Source organism: Lissotriton helveticus, chromosome 1_2 (genome assembly GCF_964261635.1).
Source record: "Lissotriton helveticus chromosome 1_2, aLisHel1.1, whole genome shotgun sequence".
Taxonomy (NCBI): Eukaryota; Metazoa; Chordata; class Amphibia; order Caudata; family Salamandridae; genus Lissotriton; species Lissotriton helveticus.
The window spans coordinates 37733660-37758719 of NC_136058.1; the positions used below are offsets into that span (position 1 = coordinate 37733660).

General features: G+C 44.3%; 1 protein-coding gene across 3 annotated transcripts in view; it reads right to left on the reverse strand.

Moving 5' to 3' along the window:
* Positions 1–25060, reverse strand: part of TYW3 (tRNA-yW synthesizing protein 3 homolog) — a 126611-nt gene that overhangs the window by 94677 nt on the left and 6874 nt on the right. For 2 of the 3 annotated variants that reach the window (XM_078668640.1, XM_078668633.1), the window contains exon 2: positions 9354–9434. The exons of the other annotated variant lie outside the window; for it this stretch is intronic. In XM_078668640.1, the coding sequence (XP_078524766.1) occupies positions 9354–9434 (81 nt within the window). The remainder of the gene's footprint in view (positions 1–9353; positions 9435–25060) is intronic. 3 annotated transcript variants of the gene reach the window in all.

Sequence of the window (25060 nt, forward strand, 5' to 3'; positions counted from 1 at the left end):
AGCGGCACCTGGGCGGGAGTGGAGGTAGGGCGGCCCCAGCTGACAGTGGGCCGCCCCCAGGTTTCGACGGAGCCTGAGGCTCCAAAGCTCCTGTTCATTTTGAGAGCGCCGGGAGGCGCAGGGGGCATGTCGTAATCCTGAGTCCCCCGAGTGGGACTCCAACGGAGTGGGTGACGCCCCTACGAGCCCTGAGAGGCTCCAACGCAGGCCATATTTGTTTAAGGAGTCTAGATGGCTCCTGGGACACCTCGGGGAATATTGTCGATGCCCGTCCCCTCCTGGGCTTGTGTAGTTCTGGTGCCAGTGAGAGCACCATGGTTGTTTAAGAGCCCCAGAAGGCTCCAACGTTGGGCATGTGATGCCCAGAGCCTGTGTGGCTCCAACGTCTGTGTAGTGTTGCCCAGAGCCTGTGTGGCTCCTACAGTTTGGCGCAGTTTGCGCCTGAGGGCCAGTGAGGGCCCTGGCGCAGTTTTGATGATTCTCCAGCTGTCCAGCAATTAGTGGGCAGTTGCACCGTTTAGGCGCAAGTTGGAGAGAGAGTCCCTGTGTGGGACAGCGAGGGCACCGTGGTGCCAGGCCTACCCAGCTGCGCAGCACTTAGTGCCAGCTGCTACGTTTAGGCCCTTGTGAGTGTTCCCAGGGGCCCAGCAAGTAGTGGGCCCCTGCATCGTTTAGGCCCCTGACATTGAGACTCAGGGCGTTCTAGCCCCAACAAGGCCAGTTGGCCTAGGGACTGCCACAGGTGGTGGCTTATGTAGGTTTTGCTCAATTGTATGGTTATTGCACCTCTGAATGTATTTCCTTGCATCATGTTTTATTCCTGCACCTCTGAATGTTTTAGACATCATGTGACTTTTGCGCTACTGTATTATTCTGGTACCTCTGAATGTAATTTTATTGCATCATGTGCTTTATTCTTAACACCGCTGAATGTGTAGGTTTATACATTATGTGTTTCTCTTTATTACTCCTCTGAATGTATCTTTGTGCATCATGGGTACTGTGTTCTTTCTTAGACCCCTAGACGCTGTGTGCTACTTATGTGGTTTTCCTTTAATACTCCTCTGAATGTGGTTCATACATCATGGGTAATGTGTTCTTTCTTAGACCCCTAAATGCTGGGTGATACTTAGGTGGTTGTTCTTTTTAGTACAGGTGGTCCTAGTGAGGTCCTGGTCCCCTGCGTGACAGTCTCCCAAGGAGTTTAGGGTTGCGTAGGTGGTACTTACCTGTTCCCAGTAGTTACTGGATGTGATCTATAACTGTTACTTTGTGTTACAGTGAAGTTTATATACTTTTATTCTAATTTCTGACAAGTATTTCTATATCTGCAAAGTGTTGATTCAGACAGTGGCCCATGTGGCCCTGTCTTGTAAATAATCCCTTGTGAATATTGCCGTGCCAGTTGGCACAATGTACATGTGTGATTTCTATCTGATATGTTTTGACAATACAAAAGTTATTTTAATATAACCTTGTGTGGAGTCTCTTTTGTGGTGTGCCTAGTATGTTGTTGCTGTCGTGCGCTGACGCAAATGCTTTACACATCGCCTCCGAGTTTAGCCTAGACTGCCCGCGCCATGCTACCTAGAGGGCGAGCAGGGGTTATCTTGGCGTGTGACTTCCTTGCCCTGACTGGAATGGTGGTTTCTGCCTGGCTTTGGCATCAGCCTTAGCCTACCAGAAATAGCCGGTTTCCAACAACAACCTTCTCTCTCGTGAACGTACAACGTGAAAGGTTTACTGTAGTCAGGAGTACCGAATACCGGAGCCGAACACAATGCATCACGTAATTCAGAAAAACTTTTCTGACACTCATCAGACCAAGGGAGAGGATGCGGAGTATCTTTAAGAGTCAGTGCCAACAAAGGTTTCGCTAGCAGGGAAAAATTAGGGATCCATTGTCTACAATACGAGGTGATACCTAAGAAAGCACGCACTTCTCTCTGTGTGGATGGTACACTCATTTGCGCAATTGTTTGAATTCGTTCTGGGGTCAACCTTCTTCCCTCCTTTGACAAGAGATGACCTAAGTAGGTTACTTCTTGTCGGCAATACTGTAACTTGGAAGGTGACATTTTATGATGAAGGTCAGACAAATGTCGTAACAAAGAAAGAGTAGCCTCTTTACAAATCTCTTCGTCATCAGCGGCAACCAACAGATCATAAACGTACTGGATAAGAGTAGGCAACACAAAGCTTTCAAGCTGAGTTTTCAACGCCTGACTATAGATGGAGGGACTTTCACAATAACCTTGGGGAGCTCTCTTAAACCGGAAGCTTCGTCCTCCTAAAGAGAAGCCAAAAATATCCCTACTCTCCTCAGCAATCAGAATGCTAAAGAAAGCATTCTTCAAGTCGATAACAGAAAACCAGGCTGCCGAAGCAGGAATCAGAGTCAACAAAGCAGTGATATCTGGAACAACAGGAAACTGTGGCACCACAATCTTGTTTACCTCTCGAAAGTCAATCACAAACCGGTACACAGGTAGCTGAGAAGCATCAGTACGCTTAAGGACAGGCAAAACCGGACTGTTACACACATTACCTCTTGTTTCCTCAACTACATCCTTCTCAACCAGATCATAGCTGATCGCCAAAAGAGCTCTCTCGCCATCACTAGATATTTTATACTGTGGGATACGAGGTAGCCTAGCATTCGATTTGAGGGTGACAACATAAGGTGGAATCTGCAAAAGACCAATATCATTGGGACCTGTAGCCCAAAGTGTATCAGGAAGAGAACGCAATTCCAGTGGAAGACAATCTTTAGACACATACATCGGAGAAATCACTTTCTTACCTAAGGTAAGATGTACTCCCGAAGGAGAACAATGTAATGTCGCATACAATCTTTTCAGCAAGTCCAAACCCAACAGATTCTCATTACAACCAGTCGTCAAAATAAGAGGAGCTTCCAATTCACAAGGGCCAATAGAAAGGGGCAAAAGATTAGAAATCGGGTTACAAACTGGGGCGCCTAAAAATCCTACGGAAACATTGGTCAAGCCAGACAAAGGTGCGCCAGGAAGTTTAGAGTGCATAATAGAACTCTTTGTCGCACCAGTATCCAAAAGAAAAGGTTCTGTCACACCTGATGTAGTCACTTCAACATAAGGTCCACTCTGGTCCACTGGAACTGACACTACTCCCTCTCTTTGCCCATGGCTGTCCTAACTATCATTATAACCAGCACTCTCACTCTCGACATAATAATCATCAACATAGTACAGTGCAGACTGACTACTCGGAACATTCGGTCTGTCAAAATAATTCGCAGAATTCTGAAGGGAAGAGGAACGCTCATTCTGGGGTAACACACCACGTCCCCTACCCCTAGGAGCTTGCTGGAAACCACCACGACCTCTCTGACCAGATACGCCATTCGCACGCTGTAACAAAGCCGGGCAACTATTCTTAAAATGACCTTCCTCTCTGCAATAAGCACACTGATTAGGACCAGGAAAGAATCGCGGAGCATAAGGCTCAGGTTTCTGTAACAATCTCTGAAACTGTGGAGGTTGCTGAAACTGAGGCTGATTCTGACAAGGCGGATAAGCTTGCTGCAAAAGAACCTTCGTCTTTAAATCTTTAGTTTTCTTCTCTGCTTTATCCTTCTCATCTTTATCCCTACTCTCATAATATTGTGCAGTAGCCAATATCTGGGCCGACGAAGAAACAGCCCATGAACTCTCAGAGTCCTTTAACTTATTGGAAAGTTCGGGAAGCAAATTAAAGACAAATTTGTCCACGAACAACCTTTGACCACCTTCCGTACTCATGTCCTGACCACTATGATCGATAAACGTTTCTTCAAACCTTGTGAAGAAATCAGACACACTCTCGTCTTTCTTTTGTTTGCATGCTGCTAACTTGTCCCAATTCACTCGTAAAGCAGGTATCATAGTTTTCATTAGATTAATAATCCTACCAGGTAATTCTGCAACTAAAGGCTCAGGTTTGGCACCTCCAACCTGTCGACCATCTGCAGCAACAATATTAGCCCACGTATCTCCTAGTTCTGCCGCATGATTCTCATGACGAATCTTCGCCCACAAAGGGTGAGGAACTACATTACCCATTAACATATCTATGTCAGCTAAATTCGTAATACACGCTTCAACTGTCTGGGACAACTCCTTGTAATAACCAGCAGGATTCTTATCAGGGTCAGGTAAGGTCTGCTTAAGAGCCAAGACCTCTGCTCTCTTCCAAGGGACATGTACCCACACTCGCTGAAAATGGGCCTCTACAGCCTGAATACCCTGATTAACATTAGCAGCAACTGCCTCTCTCCATACAGGGGGAACTTCTCTCATAGGATACTGCTTCACTTTCCTCCTAACAGAAGGATCAGGTTCGTACAATGGCTGAGACGGGAGTCTAGTTCTGAAGGCAAGTATCATCTCTACAGCATCAGTAACATCAGATTCCACTATCGACCCTTTAGCAAACTCTGACTGAACATCAAGCACTTCTTGCGGAATCGGACCCAACTCATTATCTTCCCATTCCTGCCGCAGAAAAGCACACATTACATCAAAAACAAACCTTTGCTTAGGCGGCTCCCACTGAAAGAAAACATCCATACCTGCTGGCAAATTATACCTGGAAGCATTTAAAACCCATCTACGAGCCAACAGATCCAACACTGCTCGCTCTTCGGAACTAGGAAGCTGACTACGACTCTGCTTACGTTCCGAAACAGGGGCATACTCAGTGGCCCAAACCATGGAGACAACAGGTTAACAACAGTTTCTGTCATCCATTTACGAGCAGAAGGGTAAGAAGTAGGCGTAAAAACAGGAAAGTTAAAATCTTGAGACAAAGTAGGAACAAGAGCAGTAGGGGTCTGAGATGCAGAAGCAGAAGGCAAAGGAGTTTGAGGCAAAGCTGGAAGCAAAGCTTGCGACCCTAGAGTGGGTTGCGCAGTAGGAGGCAAAACCATCTGTGGAGCACCGGGTGGCTGAACAACAGCAGGAGGTTGAACAACAAAGGGTAGAATAACCGGGGGTAATGGAGGCGCAGTAGCACCCTGCACATAAGGGGGTGGCAATCTCAGTAAATGAGACATCAAATGATCTTTTTCAGGGTCTTCCGTCACTTTCGGAGGAGAAGACGGCAAGGCCGGATAACATTTATCTATGGCCATGCAACGCTGTCTATCTAAAACTTCACACACTCGATCTTCCTCATCTGACTTAAACTGCCAGGCAGCTTGTAGTACTGACATATTCTTATCTTTCCTATCTCTCTTTGCTTGCTTAGTTTCTCGCTGTTTGGCTTCCTTTCGCCAAAGGCGGAAAGAGTCAAACATTGCCGGCCGGGCTTTCTTCTTAAATAGCGCAACTTCCAGATTATCTAAAATATTTAATTCAAAACTACCATGTTGGGGCCTTTGTAAAACACCATCTTTCCTTGTATAGCGGACCCACACTTCATTATAAGTGATAGGACCCACTCCGTGTTTTGAATAGAGCTCATAAGTCGGAGTTCCAACCGGAGGTATCGGACACGAATCCTCCAATCGGGAATCCCTGTTGCAACCACAACTAAACCATTTCCCAATTTTGCTAAGACCAGGCATCTGATAGCTCACTAATCTAGCTTCAAACTTCAAGGGGTTATCAACTATCGATACACTCGTAAATATACGAGCCCCTCTGCTTCGATTTTTGCAAAAATCAAATCAAAACCAAGAACCAAAATAAAGTCGTGGGAGCGACCCACTTATACTTAACCAAATATCTGTCACGCCACCAGAAGACCGTCTATCGTCTCGCTTTACAAAGGATCAATCAAGGGTCCAAGACAGGGCGACAGTCAGGGCAGCAGTCCTTCGTAGCCGTTGGACAGCGGGAAGCCTCGCAGAAAAGACCTTCGGTCCACGTCGACATGCAGGGGTCAATGAAGTGGCGGCCTTCCTCCAGAATTTCCTCACGTGGCTCCTCACGATCCTCTGGCTTGGACAGGTACCACTGAAGTCGCCCCACCGTTGGGCGCCAACTGAAGAACCGGGTTTTAGAACCCAGCGGCGCCAGGGACACGCCCAAAGTCGTCGGGTTCTCCTGTCTTGGCAAACAGAGACACGGAATACTTCTAGGTGGCGTCAGAGATCAAATTTATTAGCTGCAGCTAGTAACTGTAATCTCAGCAATACAACACGGTGTACAACTCAAGAAACTGTTCAAATTTCATAGAGCAAGACATCACCTTTTATACACAATATTCTCATTATAAATGTACATCCACTGCGCAAAATTCTGACCAATAGGACACATTTTCTAACTGAGTATCACATTAACAAAAACCCAATTTACAGTAACCCAACCCAAAAGTTAATTATTAGGACTGTCCCAAATTCAATCTTTGCAAGCCGGACAAATTTATAATTGAAAAGCACAACCCATGTAATGTCAGAACATAAAGGAAACAGTAATAGATGCTGGACAAGATAAAACATGTGAAAGGAAACTAAAGGTTAACGAGGTCCTGAACATTGATTGGCAATCTCAGACAACGATCAGCCAGAGAAATTGGCTTCGTGAAGGGTCAGTTTCAGGTGAAGAGGTCAGCGTCCTGCAGTTTACTCACAAGTCAGAAAAGGGCCTGTTTAATGCATACATGAACAATGAGGCCCATGCAACTTTGTTCGTTCGGTTACCTCCACGGCCTACGTGAGGGCAACACAAAATGGCGTTATGAACAACGCAAACAAAATGGAGTCCGGTCCCGAAAACCACGGAACCTCAAGGCCTCGCCTGGCAACAGGACTCTATCAAATATTTAGGACTAGAGTTCACACACAAACTAATCACTACTTTACATACTAACGAAAAAATACTGTCCAAAAAACATAGACTCCCTTTTAGATAACTGGTCTCCTAGGTTTTTATCATGGTGGGGCAGAGCCGAGACACTAAAGATGATGATCACCCCTCTTATCAATTGTCTTATCAGCATGCTGCCCATGACCCTAACCGAAGAATTTTTAAACAAGACGGATACAACTTTTGGTAAATTCCTATGGCAGGGCAAAAAGCCCAGAATCTCTATGAAAAAACTCAAGCTATCGCATGACAAATGGGGCCTTTGCCAACCCATCTTCAGAAACTACCAAACAGCCTTTCTATGCAAGCAGGGTGCCAATTGGTTCGTTGATAACCCATCTTATGAACCTCCTTGTGTAACAATAGAAAAGTCCCTCATACAGAATACCCCTCTTGTTGCATTTGCTACGATGGGCACAACCCACCTACCACATTCTAGAAATATTATACAGAACACCAAAAGAGCCCTCCTGAGCCTTGATTCACGACTGGAGGTTAAGGTACAGTACAACATTGCTACCTGTCCTCTTTATAGTACAATCCCACACTCAAAATCAACCGTTCCCTAATTTCTGGTCGGACTGGTCGCATAAAGGCATTAACCTAGTGCAAGACATCTTCAAAGGTACTTCTCCTCTACCATTCTCATCTTTTCAAAAATCGGTTCAATCTCGAAAAATAAGATTTTTATAATTTCTTACAGCTTAAAGTAAGGCTTGCTAATAAGAATATTTCGGGTACCACTCCTTCTCTCACTGCCCTTCTGGGACGCCTCCTCAAAGTAGGTCACTTGGTCTCTAGCATACACAAAATTGTTCTTCCGAACCAAAATAAAACTCCAACACATAATCAGCGAAAATGGGAAGCTGAATCGAATACAAAAAACATAGCCTTTGACTGGATCGCCATCAATAAATATCCCTTCTCTCACAGAATTTTACCTATTTTATCACAAACTAAATATATGTTTATAAGGAGGACATACTGGACTCCTGCCAGGCTCTTTAAGGTTTCACTCAAACAAGATCCCAACTGCTGGTGCTGTTATAAGCAAGAGGGCTCCCTAGCACACATGTTATTCGATTGCCCCCCCCCCCCTCTACAAGACTTCTGGAATAAAGTTTTAGAATGCATCTAATCCCTAAACATTCTTCCCACAAAAGAGTTCTCATAGATTATTCTGGGCCCCTTGGACCCCCAACTCAAGAAGGACAACAACCACTTTTACTAGATCTTATGCTGACTCTCGCGTGCAAGCTAATACTAAACAACGGAAAAAACTTGAAATCAATCTCCTTCTCTATGTGGCAAGAGTGGTTAACTTTTCTTAGAGGAGACGATAACATTGCACTACAGCTATCCCCATGGCGCGCCTCCCAATGTTCAATATGGAACTCGCTAGACGCAAGAGCCTTTATCCACAAGCCACCATGAATTTCCTGCAATGAAAGTCACCTCTCCTTAGGCAATCTCCCTTCACGACTGACAAAACACGCTCCCGCCAGCTTTTTACTAATCCCCAAGGTCATCCCTACCACCATCTTCCCCCATTCAAGTGAGACAGACACTTTTTATTCACATCTGTGCGCATCTTATATATTCACTCGGATCCTTCTTGAATTATAACACTGTATAATCATACTGTGTGTAATCGGCTTCAACCAGCATAAATATCTAAATAAGGATAAGATCCTCTGTGTTTCATGAACTTCAAGGTGTATTAATCAGGTTGCATCTTTTGATCAGTCGTACTAAAAAATTTTTATATGGATATGCCCTGCTGATGTACGACTGACGAAAATGTAATGTCTTTTTACGAATATGTATGCACCCTTGCTGTTCAAATATTAACGATTCTCAGTAATATTTATGCCTAATTGTATCTGTATTTATTCACACGCAAAGAAGTGAACTATATCATCTGCATAACTGTATAATGAATCAACTTATGCACAGGCTTTCTCTCTCCCCCTCAATGTAACCCACCTCTCTCTCTGTATATTTGCTTCTTTCACCACTGTATATCGGTTTGTAAAACGTAATAAAATATATTGAACTAAAAAAAAAAAAAAGAACCCGAGAAATTTACTGAGATAAAAGGGTAAAGTGACATTATAGTTAGGTGAAAATTATATTATATTGTTTATTCTCTCTCTCTCTCTCTCTCTCTCTCTCTCTCTCAACTTAGCCATGTTAACCAACTCATATAAATGAAATGATTTCATCATATGGACATTTCTGAATTTAGTCTTTTATTGTTCCAACCATTAAATTCAGAATACCCCTTTGTTTGGATTGTGGCATTAGGTGGAGCATTCTAAATTATAAGACACCCACCAGCTCAGCGGCACCTGCAACCACTGTGCAACATTTGAAGCCCCTACAAAAGGAAGTTATCACTTGCAGTTACAGCAAAGTAAATAACTTTACGCTGCAACTTTGAAATTCATTCAGAATGCATTTTGGTTGAGACATTTCCATCAGGTGCATTATTACTCCAAAAATCTAAATTACATTTCTTACCACTTCATCCTTTTTACATTTTTCATGTGTAACGAAAAGCCAGGAACAGTTCTGCTTTTGCACTTCTAAACTTTCTGAACACTAGAGATAAAAACAAAGCAAATGCTGTCAAGTAACTGCGGACAATACATTTTAACAAAGAGATTGACTTGATTGAGTTCTGCAGTTTTCAAAGATTGGATGGAACATGGAATGGACTACTCAATAACTTGGCACAGGGCCATCAAAAGGTTGTGTGACTCTAGTTACCATTCCCTAACTTCAAATACCATTATTTCATTTTCCGTAATTCTGGACTGAGATGGTGATGTACCATAATTTCAAATGCCATTATTTCATTTTTGAATAATTGCTTTTTGAGTCCTTAATTTTTGGAAATGTATGTTTTATAAACGTTAACAACACCTGGCTCATACAAGGTTTAACTGAGGTGAAAATTAGCTGTGCATGTCAATGGCAAGAGTTATATTACCATACATAAAGCCAACCCACGGCGGGAGGTTGGCCAAGCATCCAACCCCATGCCACATACAGCCTTCTGACATGCACAGCATGCATCTGGTCTTACAGGTCCTGGCAGCAATGAGGTAGATTTACTGACTTAGCCAAAAAGTCACAACATCAAAATATAAAAATTTAGTCTACTATCATCTTTATCCAAAAATCACCAATATTTTCAATCTAGTACATATTTCAGTAATTTACACAGTGTTTAATAATAGTGAATATTATAAAAAATATTTAATAAAGTTTCAATGCAAAAAACATGTCTGAATCTTTCTTTTAACATAGTGTTTTGGTGGAGCCTGCGAAAGAATGCGATAGTGCATGCACCCTCGCTTGTGAGGCTCTTGTGTCTGATAATGGGCTTGGAATCTATCCATAGATTACCATTTTTTGGCATCATTATTGTTATTTTTGCTGCATTCTCATTAGGCAGCGCTTGCCATGCGTCACTTCCTTTTCGTTCTGTGGCAAAAGGACTAAGTACGGATTTATTTGCTTTGATTAGTGTCCCTCTGCTGCCTATTCACTGCTCGTTTTGTTTCAGGTACTAATTCTACATAAGGAAAGGAGCCTCTAATTTGTGGACAATTCGGTGGCAGATGGTCTTTGTATCCCATTAGCTGATCTCTGCTGCAGCGCCGGGCATCGCCAAGGTTCCAACGCTGCAGTGATGGTTTTTCTTTTTGGCGAACGGTAAAAGGGAGAGAGTCAATTTTTTTTAAAGCATTAATTATTTATGCATTTCTTGACCCATACTTTTGTATCGTATGCCACCGGTTAAACTGTTAGGATTATTTCTAAACAATTTTAACCTGAATAAAAGTCAAACTTAGGGCTGCTTTTTTGGGGCCAAGTCTGAGCACAGTAAAAAGGCCTCATTGCTATGATTGGCTAAAATACACTGCACCCATCTCATGTTAGTTCTTAAAACAGTGAAGTCATGCTCCTCAAACTTTAATTCTTGGATGATCCAAATACCCCATACCTCTCTTGACTCTTGGGCTGCATATCCTGCCTCACCAATAACCCTATGTGCTTGTGTCGGTGGTACTGTGTCTTCCCCTGCCGTGTTTCTTATTCTTCCCCAACAGACAAAAGGAAAGAAAGCATTGTAACACAACCAGCACTGGCCATTTCTACCGCTTTTTTTAACCATCCAGATAACTAAAATCCACCCTACCTTTCTCTACCCCCCGACTCTTCTGTTAGCCCCCCCTGTGATCCCCCATCCAAATAGCAAAGCCAATACCCTGCGCATGGGCGAGACCTATTGGCTAAAGCTATTGGTTTTGCCAATGCTTGTTATAGTTGCATTTTGTGGACTGAAAAAGAAAGGCTCAGAGACATTGTTTTTTTAAACAAAACCAATTTGTCTCTGAGTCTTTCAAACATTTTCAGCCCACAAAATGCAATCATAAAAACAAACACACGAGGGCCATGCACTGCAGCTGAAGAGTATAAATCTCCAGCTAGGAGTGATTTAGAAAATATGGTAATTTCTCCAGGCATTTTAGTTTTAATGAGCAAGGGGACTTACTGTTTTTTCTTCTTAATGTTGCTCGGGGGCTGCTTCACTTTCAGCAGCTCCCCACAACATAAATAAAAATGCTTGGCGGTGCCCCTGCCGCTTCTTGGAGTGCACAAAAGGCCAATCCAGTATTCCCTTGTAGGCTTGGGTATCTATGATAATGGAAGTAAAAGGGCCAACAAGGGATTAATCACAGAACAATCAAAACATCCCTATATTCCAAATGAATCCGTTGTTGGCCCTTTTACTTACCTGCCACTTCTTGGAGCTCCAAAAGCATTAAACTATTATTTATGATACTGTCCTAGGGCATTATGGGGAGCTCCTCCCTAGGAGTAATGAATAATAAATGTGCTGCGTCTGCCGCTAATTTTTTTATTAAAAAATGTTTACATTTATATTGAGTGTCCTGGTGCCCACCCAAGACATCCATGCCTTATTTTTTTTATAAGGTGGGGCACACTGCTCCCCTTCTTGAGGCTTTGCAGGCCTTGGTGACCCCCATCCCACTGGACCATATATTCTTTATTAAGTGGAGGGGGCATGCAGCGCCCTTCCCCGAGCCACAACTGGCCCTGGTGACCCAATCCAATGGAGCATTTTTATTTAATGGATGGGCATTTACAGCCCGTGGACCCCCTCCCCGGGGCCTCTGGTCAGTGCCCACCTGGGGAACCCACAAAATACTATGTTGGTTGATGCGGGGGTCCCAAAAATGCTGTGGCACCATCTGGCTCCCCAGCCAGCACCATACTGGGTGCTGGAGAGAGCCATCACTACTCCTTTGCTCCTTCCTGGGTGGGGGCAGAATTTTCTACTGCTCCCGGCAAGCGAAAGCAAAGTGGAATTCACTGCACAGGAGAGTGCATTTAGGGTATGTCTGCACTCTCCTAGGCAGGGAAGCACATGGTGCGGGGTGGGCTCCCGGGGCCTAGTAGGGGCTCGGACAGAGAGCAGCATGCCCCCCTACCTGCTATCTGAAATTCAGCCTTGGGGGAAGAGGTCCTTGGGCTGAACAGAGGCTCGAGAGTGAAACCCTCTCTCTGTTGAACCCAACAACCTTTAGCAGCACGCTTTACTTTTTCATCACTGCTCTGTGGCTTATTTTCGTTTCTGCTTAGAGCTGATACAAAACATCAATGACAAACTGCACAAGCACGGTAAATCTCAAACAAAGAGTAAGTGAAGATGCATAGAACCAAAGGCATGGAAGCTTACCAATTCAACAGTGACTGGCCCTAGTATCCTGCTGCGAGAGGAGTGAGATCAAAGAATAAGAGAAAGTCTTCAAATTGTAAAACTTCGCGAAATATGAGTGGTCTGGTTAATTCATCATAAAATACCTTCATATCACTCATGGCTATTGTCTGTACATGCTTAAAATTATCTTGTTCATTCAGGTGCGCAAGAATACTCAATACTCAATAGCAACACTGCAATTCTTCAGGTGCTGCTCGTTTGGCAAGGATGTTTCTGTTTTTGTAGCCGGATTAGGCCACGTTTAAAACTAAGTTCCACCCTATAATATTCGAGACTGAACAAGGGCCACAGTAGACATTGGATAAACTTTCTGTCTGTGATGTGGCGCATCCTACGTTATGTGCATTGGGGCAAGGCTCCGGTTTGTGGAAAAAATACACCCTCTATAAAGCAGGAGAAAACTCTAATATTTCAGGAAGTGACTATTGGAGCGTGGCCACCATACACAGAGGTGGGAAAACCTCAGCATCAATCCAGTACCTTTAGAGATACATTTCTGATTGCCCAGTAAATAGTGTAGACACCTCAAACTCCATGCTTATATGTGCAGTATTACATTGCGAAGTATAAAGAGTACTTTTTAATTCTATATACAAAGCAATCATTCGACATCAATTTGATGTATGTTATTTATGTACTACTGACTTCGCTAACCCCAAATCACCTACCTGAGGAAACCTTGGACTGTTCTGCTTCATTCCCCTGAGAGTCAAGTGCTCAACGATTATTTTTAGTATTGCTTATCTGTCTAGTGGTAGGTCAAGCCACAGGAGAGGCAAACATCTCCACTTGACACAACTGGTACCCAGGAGCTATGGCCTGCTCTGGCCCCTGAACGAGTTACAACATAAAAGGCATTGGTTGATCAAGTCCAATGACCTATGCCATCTCAGACTGAATTCTGCTGTGCAGTAAAGAGTTAAAGATAACAATTCTAAGCAACACTGTGTCTTGGGATTTCAGAATCTATGTATGCCATAGGGATCAGTAAAATGTTGTGGCAGCTGAAGGATGGAAGACAATCTCTCTTCCAGTACTGGTACTGAAAGAAGCCTAGTAAACAGCAAGGTAATAACATTGACTCTGACGCCCAGCCATTAGTGCTAGATTTCACTTCTTTTGAAAGAAATGCTTTGAAAGATGATCTAGCTAGTGTATCATTATTAATATTTTATAACTGTGATTATATTTACTTTCACAAGGTAGGACAATCGCTAGTCTGTGTGGCATGTCCTGATAGTGAAATACTGCAAATTTTGTTTTTCCACTATTGAAAAGCTATCTTGCCCATAGGATAGAATGGGAGTTTATTCATAATATCTTATAAATATAACTTCCTATTAGAATAAGACAGCAAATTAAAGTCACGGCCCTCGGAACTCAGAATTTAATAACATCTTTTAGTATAGATGGTTTTTAAATTGTATGTTTGAAAATGCCACTTTTAGAAAGTAAATGAAAAGGAAATACGTAGGAAGATTACTAGGTTGACCCAGTGCACTACGAGGTGTGTCACATATCAGTGTACAATCATCATTTTCACCAGTATCAAAAATAAGCATGTGTTATAATACAATCAAACAACAGTAATCAACAAAACTGCATCAATAGCATCAAGAAATTCAAAAAAGTTCATGATGAGTTTCAGTAATTCAAGATCTGCGTGGTTTATTTCAATGTTCTGGCAGATCGAATCCAAAGTAAAAGAAATGTTGCAGCTTGAGTTTCAACATGCAGATACAAGCTTCAAAGTTCCCAATGCATTTCGGGCTGTAAACAATAGCCCTTCATCAGGGGATTCTGTAACAAGTAAATAAATTACGAAGATGATACTAAACAATAATTACGTACATGAATTTTAGCTGACATAGGCTCAAAACACAGCAAATGATTAAAGAGCACCGGTTCTCTAACTACATGTCAACAAAAGATCAAGAAAAAGTAAGCAAGAACACTGTAGCCAAGAAGCAAGCTCCGCAGGTGCTGTGTGCGAAGAAGCTTAAAAAATAGAAACCACGCCCAAACTGATGAACTCCACAAGTGCCAGATAAAGAACTTAAAAGTGAAAAAGGAACCACATCCAAAAACCAATATATATAGAATACCTGAAAGCAGAACTGTATGCACAGACTGCTGTGATCCAAAATCAGTCTCTAAAAGACTGCCAAAATCCAAAGCCAGCCTTCAATGTGTTAAAGTATAGTTACCAAAAGACAAGTGTACCTAGATGGAACGAGAAACTTAAAAGAGCCCCCCTGTACCTTATGTTCACGCTGACACTCTGGTAATGAAAAAGCCTCCAAAGTCGAACACGCCACCATACGTACACGCGAGCACCTGGAAACCAGAGCGCTCGCATTAGACACTCTATCAAATACTGTTAATAATGCCTAAGCACTGTGTAGTCATAAAATATAGGGGGTCCAAGCTTACCGCTGATAACAACGATGGTTCCTAAGTTGTGCTTGCTTCGAAAGAATGCCGGCTGAGATAACCATGCCGCGTTCAGGTCCAGCGTATTAACCCTTGGCGGTAGTATGCATAGAAAGAGGATTAATCTGTGTAACTTGAAAACTAATGCCGAATCGTCCACCATATTGAAATGTTATTGAAGTAACACTGAATGAACTCCACAATATGGAGATATATCAGTGTGCTGCTTAAAAACCAGTATAATGCCTTACTGAATACACAGAGCAATATCTTACTGCATGCACAAAACGAAGTGAGGAAATAAAACGAAAGTGAAAAATAAATAAATAAAAGATTTATGAATAAGTGCATGTGACTGACCAAAAAAGACGGTGAAAAGGTATGAATAAAAAAAGGGTGTTGACATGAATTAAAGATGCTCTGGCACCAGAATCAAAGAAAAACGAACAACATGTTGTAATACAGAAAGCAACTATCTTATAGTAGAGAGAGATGTGAACATCACTGAGAATCACTGATGTAATAATGATTCACAAATCAAGAGAAGCAAATTCATATGAAGTAGGATCATGAGAAACTCTGAATTATAAAAAAACAAGACAGTTCAAATTTGTCATTAAGCCCCATAGGGGGCAATGTCTGCATGTACTATATCCAGTGTGATTCTCTCTGCGAAAGTAACTTGGACATGTCCCTCTCAAATTGTTTCTCCACTTTTTCCAACACCTTGAATCTAAGCTGTGCGATAGAGTGATTTTCGCGCTGCCAATGTTGCGCTATAGGTGAACTCATAGTCTTAGTACGAATTCTACTTTTATGCTCAGTGATTCAAGTACGAAGAATCCTCTCTGTCTTCCCAACATATAGCAAGTCGCAAGGACATTTAATGACATAAACTACATGATGACTATTGCAATTCGCATTAAAATTCAAGGTGATCTTTTTCCCAGTGCGGGGGTGGCATATGCTGTTGCCTGTGATAACGTTATTGCAATGTGAGCAATTCATACACTTGGACATACCTCTAAATGTTTTTTGGGGGATTTCAAGACTTTTGTTTAAAATTTCTTTTAGATTGCATGATCTTCTATATGCAAATAGAGGAGGTTCTAAAAACAAGCCCTCAAAGTCCTGCTCTGATTGAAGTAAATCCCATCTTTGTAGGATAATTTTTTTCACAAGCATAGAATGAGTGGAAAAGGTTGAGACAAATACTTCTCTGGATTGGGAAGGAGGCGCTATTCTTTTTTGCAGGAGGTCATCTCGATTTAAAGCAGATGATCTTTTCTCTGCTTGGTCAACAACTTGTTGAGGATAACCTCTTGATAGAAATTGTTGTTTGGCTTCTCTTATAGTCTGCAGGCCCAACTCCAAATCTGAAATTATATGTTTGACTCTCAGGAATTGAGAAAAAGGCAAGTGGCGTTTCAAAGGCCAGGGGTGGAAGCTCTGGTAGAGAAGAGCATTGTTACGATCAGTGGGCTTCTTAAAAACAGTAGTCCCAATAGTGGTACCAGAGCGTTTAAGCTTGACATCCAGAAAAACTATGCGACTCAATTTGAGACATGAATTGAATGTGAGGGTTAATGTTATTAAATTTAAGAATCTGAGTTTCGAGCAAACTACGTGACCATTGCCAAACGATGAGTTTGTCATCTATAAATCGTCTGTACAAAACCAGATTCGAAATCCAAGTGTGGTCAGAGAAAATGTTTTCAGTCTCAAATTTTAACATAAAAATATTCGCATAGCTGGGGGCTCGCGAAAAGCCCATTGAAGTGCTAATAGCTTGAAGAAAAAACTGTTTTTGCCAGTGAAAATAACTATGAAACAAACAAAGTGAAGGATTTCCAAAAGAAAAACCTTACAGGCTTTTATGTCATCTTGTTTCAATAGAGCCCATTCTATGGCTTCGATGCCTTCAGTGTGGGGTATGGAAGTGTACAAAGACACCACGTCTATAGTACACAACCAGATTTGATCACTTTCATGAAAGTTAATCGTACGTAAGATGTTTAGTAAGTGAGTGGTGTCTTGAAGATATGACGGGCTGGCTTGTACAATGGGCTGAAGAAACACATTCAAATACTGCCCAAGGGGCTCATTTAAACATCCACAACCGAATACAATAGGACTCAAAGGAGGATCCCTCACATTTTTATGAATTTTAGGGAGCATGTATAAACCCGGTCTCCTAGGAAAACGGGTGAATAAATACTCCCTAGTTTTGGAATTGATCCACTTCTTCTCTATGGCGTGTGTAAGAATGGAGTCCAACAATGTTAGAAAAGTATTTGTGGGATCTTCAGAGAGCGGTAAGTATATTGAGGAATCCTGTAGCATCAAGCCAATCTGTTGGTCCTATTGAGAGCGGTCCATGCTTACCAAGGCTCCACCCTTGTCTGCTCTGGTGAAGTTAGCGATTTGTTCAATTGTAAAGATTTCAGTGCGAGTCGTTCTCTAGTCGGTAAATTGGTTTTCCCTGAGGTGACATTAGGTGACATCTTGTTTAACTAATGACTCAAATAAGTCAATCATTTTGTGCGATGTGGGAGGAATAAAAGTACTCCTCGGTTTAAATTCCTGATATTCATCTTCTTGAAATGCGACTGATTCATGAGTTATGGTGGAATAAAAGTATCTCAATCTTAACTTTCTGGTAAATCTGTAAAGAGCGATTTGAGAATCTAAGCTGTTGTAAGTTGTTGTAATATCTTTATTCGGCAATTTTTATCACCATAAAAGAGTACATATACATATACAAACCCAATTTTACCAATAAAAAATTATAAAACACAATAAAAACAAGGAGAACTCCTTTTGATAAATTTACAGCACATCAGGGTTAGGAACGGCCTATAGAGCCCCCCGGGAACAATTTTAATAAACGGGAGCGTATCAACCATGCTTTTCCCAGAAATTTAGCCACCCCACAGATCATAAAGGCAGATGAAGAGTCTGTAGAAAGGACACGAAGTGCCTGGCTATGGCACCTCAACCCTAATTCTCTGCAGACGGGTTTCAACCAGGATTTCCGCGCCCCTTTATAGGCTGGGCATGCGAAAAACAGGTGGGCCACCGATTCCTTTGGGGCCGCACAGCCGGGACAAGTCTGCGGGAGGGCGTCAGGGTTCGACCATCTTGCCGTGAACTCGTACACCGGGAGAGTCCCATACCGCAATTTCAGATACAGCGCTCGGTCCAACGGTTTAGATATCAAGTCTAGAAAGGGTTCCAGTTTCCTCACACACTTAATTGATAAGAATTGGTCAGTAAGAGAACCCACATTCATAGCCCTCGTGGCCTTGCTCTGTACCCAGTCCCAGTAAAGTTTTTTTATAACAGCTTTAGGTGGCGGGGATTGTGACTCCCATGCCTCTCTTAGACCCAGATTAAAGGCCAGATCTTTCAATTTTTTCAACCATCCTATTTTGTTACATGTGTCCAGCAAGAGTAGATCGTCCAGCCCATCTGCATACTTAGCAAGCTCCTCAGTTCTTCTAAGTCGGGACCAAAAGAGCAACGGGCGTAGCCTCACCAAGTCTTTTAAAGATCTTCTGCCCAGATCTAGTCTTAGGGGGATCATTGGGGTTGAAGCGGGAAGAGCAACCGCTTTCCTGAAGAAATTGTTTTCCGCCACCATCAGGTCTGAAACCCCTTCGAACCCCCAGAGTTCAGAACCATATAGTGCTGCCGGAAGAATCTGTCCCTCGTAGATGGCCATAACTGGAGAGACCGGTTTGCTACTTGATTCCCGGAGTTCCTTCAACGTCACCCCGGAAACTCGGCGATGACTAAGTAGCATTTTGGAAAGATGATCTTTCCAGGTCATACGATTATTTATCCGTACTCCTAAATAATCAAAGGATGTGACCAGCTCAAGGGGGGCACTATTAAGCACGAAATGATTTTTAAATCTTTTTGAGGGGGCAAAAGCCATCAATTTAGTTTTCGATGTATTGATGGTTAAGCCTCGAGTAGTGCAAAAGGAGCTAAACAGGTTCAAAAGTTTTTGTAAGCCCACCGGGGATTTGGAGATTAATAGGGTATCGTCCGCGAAGAGAAGTGTGGGGATTCTCTCCCCCGCCAGGGATGGGGCATCCGTCTCTTCCCCCTTCAGATGGTCCACCACTCCATTTACGAATAGGGAGAAGAGGGTCGGAGCCATAACACAACCCTGGCGTACTCCTCTCCGCACAGGGATCCTATCTGTTAATTGTCCCTGCGATCCCCATCTAACCCGCGCATAATTCCCCTCATGCAGCTTCATTAAGAGATACAGAAGACTACTGGGAAACCCCATTTCACTAAGTATTTGCCAAAGTTTTGCACGAGGGACCAGGTCGAATGCAGTCTTGAGATCTATGAAGGCCATATACAAACTGCCTTTCTTGATGGTAACCGCCTTCCAATAGATTGCAAAAAAACGAAAGACCTGGTCCATCGTGCCAACCTTCCTTCTGAACCCCGCTTGTAAGTGGGAGAGAACACTAGCCTCCTCTATCCAGTCATCTACTCGCGAGATGATGACCCTGCCAACCACTTTCTGAATGATGTCAATCAGACTAATGGGTCTGTAGTTCGCAGGGTCGTCTCTTGCCCCCTTCTTATGCACAGTAACTACCTCGGCTCCTTTCCAGGAGTCTGGTACTTGGTGACCCCTCGTGATTAGATTTATTATTCTGGCAATTAGTTTAGCCCAGGTTTCTGGCTCAGCCATCAGCAAATCTCCGGGGATCCCATCCTGCCCAGCAGCTTTCTTAGGGGTAAGGTGTCTGATTGCCATCATTACTTCTGAGGACGAAAATGACAAGGCTATCTCATCCGGTTGTACCCCAACGCCCAACCCATTCGCCCCAGAACTCGATGTATCCTCTAAGTCGCCATATAGGGCTGAAAAGTGAGTAAACCATTGCTGACTAGTTATATGAACAGCCAGAGGTTGCGATTTACCCTGCCTTGTTTTATTAATCAAATCCCAAAAGAGGTTCGAGTTCCTACTGCTCGCAGCCGAGGAGAGTTCCTGCCAATGTCGTTCCTCCCACTCACGTTTGGCCAGAAACAAAGCCTTCAGATAATCCCCCCTGGCCGCTCTAACCAGTACGGGGTCACCCGAAAGCAGAGCTCTAGTCAGGTTTTTCCTGGTGCACTTGCAATATTCAGTATACCATGGTTTAGAAAGAGTAGAAGGCTTAGCGGGAGCCCTATTGCCTTTCCCCTTAGAAATAAAAAATTGGCCAACTTGATCTATTGTCGATTTATAGACAAAGTCAAGTGAGGGGTGATGGGGATCACTGGTCCAATTATCTCCCTCCCAGATCTCTAATTTAGTGGACAAGCCCTCAATCAGGGTTTTAATGGTACCCATATCATCCTCTTTAAGGTTAGCCTTGTCCCATTTTAATCTACGGTTATTATTACATGGGACCACCTCTTTAGTTGTTATTAAGGTGACGCTAACCCCCCTGGCGTTAGAAGCCCCCCAATTAAACTTACAGCACAAGGGGTTGTGATCACTATCCTGGCTAGGAGAGACCTTCATATCAATTAGGTCCGCCCAGAATCCAACATCCATTAAGATGTAATCTATTCGGGACGGGCCTGAGAGTCTATTAAAGGTCACTGCCCCTGCCTGATCGGATAGGGTCCTGCCATTAAGGGCTCTTAATTTATAATCCCTAGTCAGTGCGTTCAATTGAATGGCCCTAGGTGACCACTTCTTAATAGGGGGGAGGGAGAGCGTTGGAATGGACCATTTCGAATCCTCCTCTTCAATTCCCAGGGGATCATCTCCAAGGAGAGGTTCGAAAGTACAATTGAAATCACCCCCCACCAGGATTTTAGCCGAACAAGGACAGTTGGCTAAGGCCAATTCAAGAGCTGATAGAGTCGAGGAGTTAGAGTCGCCCGGTGTCCCTCTAGCGTAAACATTAAGAAGATCGAGCCTGGCTGCATCCTCCCGTCCTCTTGCCGAGAGGTGGAGTAAATCATTACACTCCACATTGTGGCATGTGACCCCCCAATTCAGATCTATTTTTAACCAAACGGTGAGCCCACCCGCTGGTCTGCCCTTACCTTTGCTTACAGCTGGTACGAAGTGGGTGCTGTACCCCGATTTGTGTAGCGGGACTAAACTCCATGTTTCCTGGAAGAGGCAAACATCAAACTGCTCAATGAATGTATGCCACTCCGGGATATCCAGTTTCCTCTTTAACCCGGCAATATTCCAGGAAAGGAGGTTTATTACCCGTTTTCCTCCAGGGATAGAAGAATTACCCACCACCGTCAGACTCTCATCAACCGCCCTGCCTGCCAGACTCCCCCCCTCCCTGACCAATGAAGTGGTGATTTTAGAGTGACCAGCCATTATAGATAGAGACCCGGCTAGCCTAGAATCTTCATTGAGCTCGTTAATGATGGCCGTACGGGCTGAAGGAAAACTAACTACTCCTGCTTCTATAATCCCACTGTCTAATCCAGTTACCTCTGCTTCCTGAAAATCGTTTCCCCCCCCCCCAAATCCCAAACTTCAATCGCAGTCTTCCAGCCCTGAAAGCTGAGAAAACCGATTGTAAGTATCCAACGGGGTAAACGGTATCAGGTGATTCATCCTGGGGCCCGTGTTCAACGAATGTCTATAAGGAACCGTAGACCAAGCAGGGTGAAGATCAGGCACCCTGGTGGACTGGTGCCCATACTGGTGATGGTTATTACTATAGGGGATTAAAGGGGGCGGCCTGAAAGACTGAGGTCTATTAGCGTATTTAAAACTAGTGGTTTCAAACCTGGGATAAAAAAATGTTAAGGCCCGTGGGGTAATGCCGGTTTCCCCGTTCCCGGGTGGCCAGTTTAAGATGTAATCAACTGCCCGGGGGTCTCTAAAGTTAACCACCACTAAATCTCCCTCTATATTTTTCTTGGTACTCCCCAGCCAGTTAATCCTTCTGACATGAACTATGTCCCCATCTATATTCGGTGCTATCGGCCTGTGCAACCTCAGCCAGTGGATGATTTTGTTCTTAAGGTCAACATAACCCTCCTTCTTATTACCTATTAACTGTGGCACCCCCGTTAAAATCACAACGTAAGGCACAGCTTCAGGGGGGATCTCGACTTGTGGGACCCTTTTATGAGCTTTTCTACTATTTTCACCATCCCGATGTACGTTTTGAGTGTTACTGGTCGAAGCCTTTAAGGTTGAGTTAGTGGGGACAGCACTCGATACAGTAACTGCTGCCTTTAGATGTTTAGACGGCGATGAATTTAATGGAGGAGGATCAACTCTGCCCTGGGGCTGACTATTTTGCTTAATCTTTGCGGGGGCAGATGGAATTCCAAGTTCCTTTGGGGGTATGGTGGGAAGGGGCCCTGTCGGGGTTATAAAGTGGACCGCCCCATTCCCTTTATTAATGCTTGCAGTGGACAAACTAGTTATGGCGGCTTCCAGTATAGTTAATCTAATTTCAACCCTCTTAATAGACTCATTAATAGGGCGGAGAAGAGATCTCAACAAGAATTCCAAATTCCCTGTCGCTGAGGAGAGAAGTTGAGGTGAAGTAGCAGATGGGATCGCTCCATCGTTGTTAATTGGAGCCGCATCTTGTGCATCCACAACAACCGGGCAATAGGTCGTTATAGCCGCACCCTGGGGAGTATGATCCTGCTCTACAGCTGATTGCACCTCGCATGCAAAAGGAATTTTGGACCCTTTACCAAAAACGGTGTGCGATGTTTTGGCTGTGCCTGGTACCACCCTATGTTTCTTCCTTCTTTTGCTAGGGGGAGGGCGGTGGATCTGAACTACAGAGAAGGACTTTGCTTTATGCTGCTTATGTTTAGAAGTCTCATTTACACCGCTACAGCTGGGGGTGGGTGAGTCGTTTACGATGTCCTCCACGGGCATTCCGGGGGAGGCTACAAAGTCACGAAACAATAAAGGAACTCCGTCTTGGCTAGAGTTAACCTCACTCAAATCAATCAGATCTGTCGAATCTCCCTCCCGGTTCAATGTATGAAGACTATCGGGGAGGGGTCTGCATTTCATAATCTCAACAGAGCGGCGCCGCTCTGCCCTACGCTCTGCTAAGATAGCGTCCTTTTCCCCTTCGCTTTTCTTAGGAAAATAATTCTCCAGTGAGCCATTTCGTAATTTCAAATTTTTACCCGGAGTAGCCTCATCTGTTGCCATGTCCTTCTTGTGTCGAAATGCTATCCTCCGAACTGCAAGAAGAAAGGGGTCAGGCCCTGCCCGGCCTCTTCCGGCCCCGGACGGCCACAGACGGTCCCGCCCTTGTCCCGGGCTTCTCCCGGCGCCCTCCCGCGCGCTCCCGCGCAGCGGGAACGGCTACTTCTTTTAAGGTAGACTAGGGGGTGTGGCTGGCAGGGAGAGGAGCCCAGCTGACAGGGGCGCGCGGGGACTCCTGGAACACAGAGTCCACCCGCTCTACCCTCGCAGCCCTGCCGGTGTCACAACAGCCCCAAGCAATGTTCCACACGCTGCAGACCGCGAAGCGGGACCCGCGCAGCGGGTCCGGCGAGCAGCAGCGGCCAACAGGGAAGAAACAGCAAAGGTCCGTAGTTCTGAGTCCGTGGCGTTGTAAAAAGATATGAGACGCTCCCGCTGGTGTGAACGCTGATGGTAATTAAATACCGGTGTGGTTGAGGGCGCGGCCGGCAGGGAGAGGAGCCCAGCTGACAGGGGCGCGCGGGGACTCCTGGAACACAGAGTCCACCCGCTCTACCCTCGCAGCCCTGCCGGTGTCACAACAGCCCCAAGCAATGTTCCACACGCTGCAGACCGCGAAGCGGGACCCGCGCAGCGGGTCCGGCGAGCAGCAGCGGCCAACAGGGAAGAAACAGCAAAGGTCCGTAGTTCTGAGTCCGTGGCGTTGTAAAAAGATATGAGACGCTCCTAAGCTATTAGTTTGATGAGTAGGAACAAATGAGCTCCCTTTCTTCAAGACCGACATCTGATTCTCTGTGAGTTTTTTGGATGAAATATTTACCACTAGTGTTTCTTGCGGCGTGATCCCCTGGTTATTGCTGAATTGGTGGCCTCTACGGGTTTTGTGGGTTCGACCTCTGCTTGCGTTGGGGGTTGATTTGCTGCAGGGCTGATCTCTATTTGTATGCTCAACTTTTAGAAAGTAGACATTTTCTTGTTTAACCATTCTGCGTGCCTCTGCCTGTTTGTGTATGGACTGTCTGGTTTTGGAGTGACAGGAGCTGGAGAGGTGCATTCTCTCAGACAGCCACTGGGGGGTTGATGTGTGTCCTGCCTTTCCTGAATGAGTCAGGGGTGGGCTTAATAGACTAGTGCTGCATTCAGAGTAGGGGAGGAGTTCTCACTAGCCCCTAAATAGGCCCGGGCTGCATTTAGAGTGGTCAGAGGAGATTTCCCCTGCACCTGAATAGGGCCTGCCTGCCTCACACAATGCTGTCTCCACCTCCTGCCGGGCAGCTGCACAAGGGAGGACAGAACTTGTTTGGACTGGGCTCAGAGACCCTTGCACAAAGAGAACAAAGACATTTTGGGGTATAAGTATTAGACCTAAAACCCTTGAACTTTAGACTACTTCTGGAATCAAGATGAACCTTTGCCAAGAAGAAGAGCTGGAGAAACTGAGGAAAAGTACTGCACTTGCTGTGTGTCTGGGTTGGCCCCTCTGAATCCGGGTGTATATGAGAAGACAGATTTCGCTACCTTCTGACTCGATTCAGCCATACGCCGCAAATGAAGAGTTGTAGCAGGGACATGCTCCATACTTCAAAGTAAGTGAGCACAACCGCGAAGTGTTGTTCAACGCCGTAACCCGGGGCGGATACAGATGTAACAATCGTGTATCTGTTACAGAGAATTCCAAACTAATGCCATAACTCAACCAGGAAGTCCCTCACAAGGGCATGATTAACAAACCAGAGGCACACGCTTTAGACTTTCGAAAACCAAGAATACCAGTAAGTCTATGACTGTGCTTCT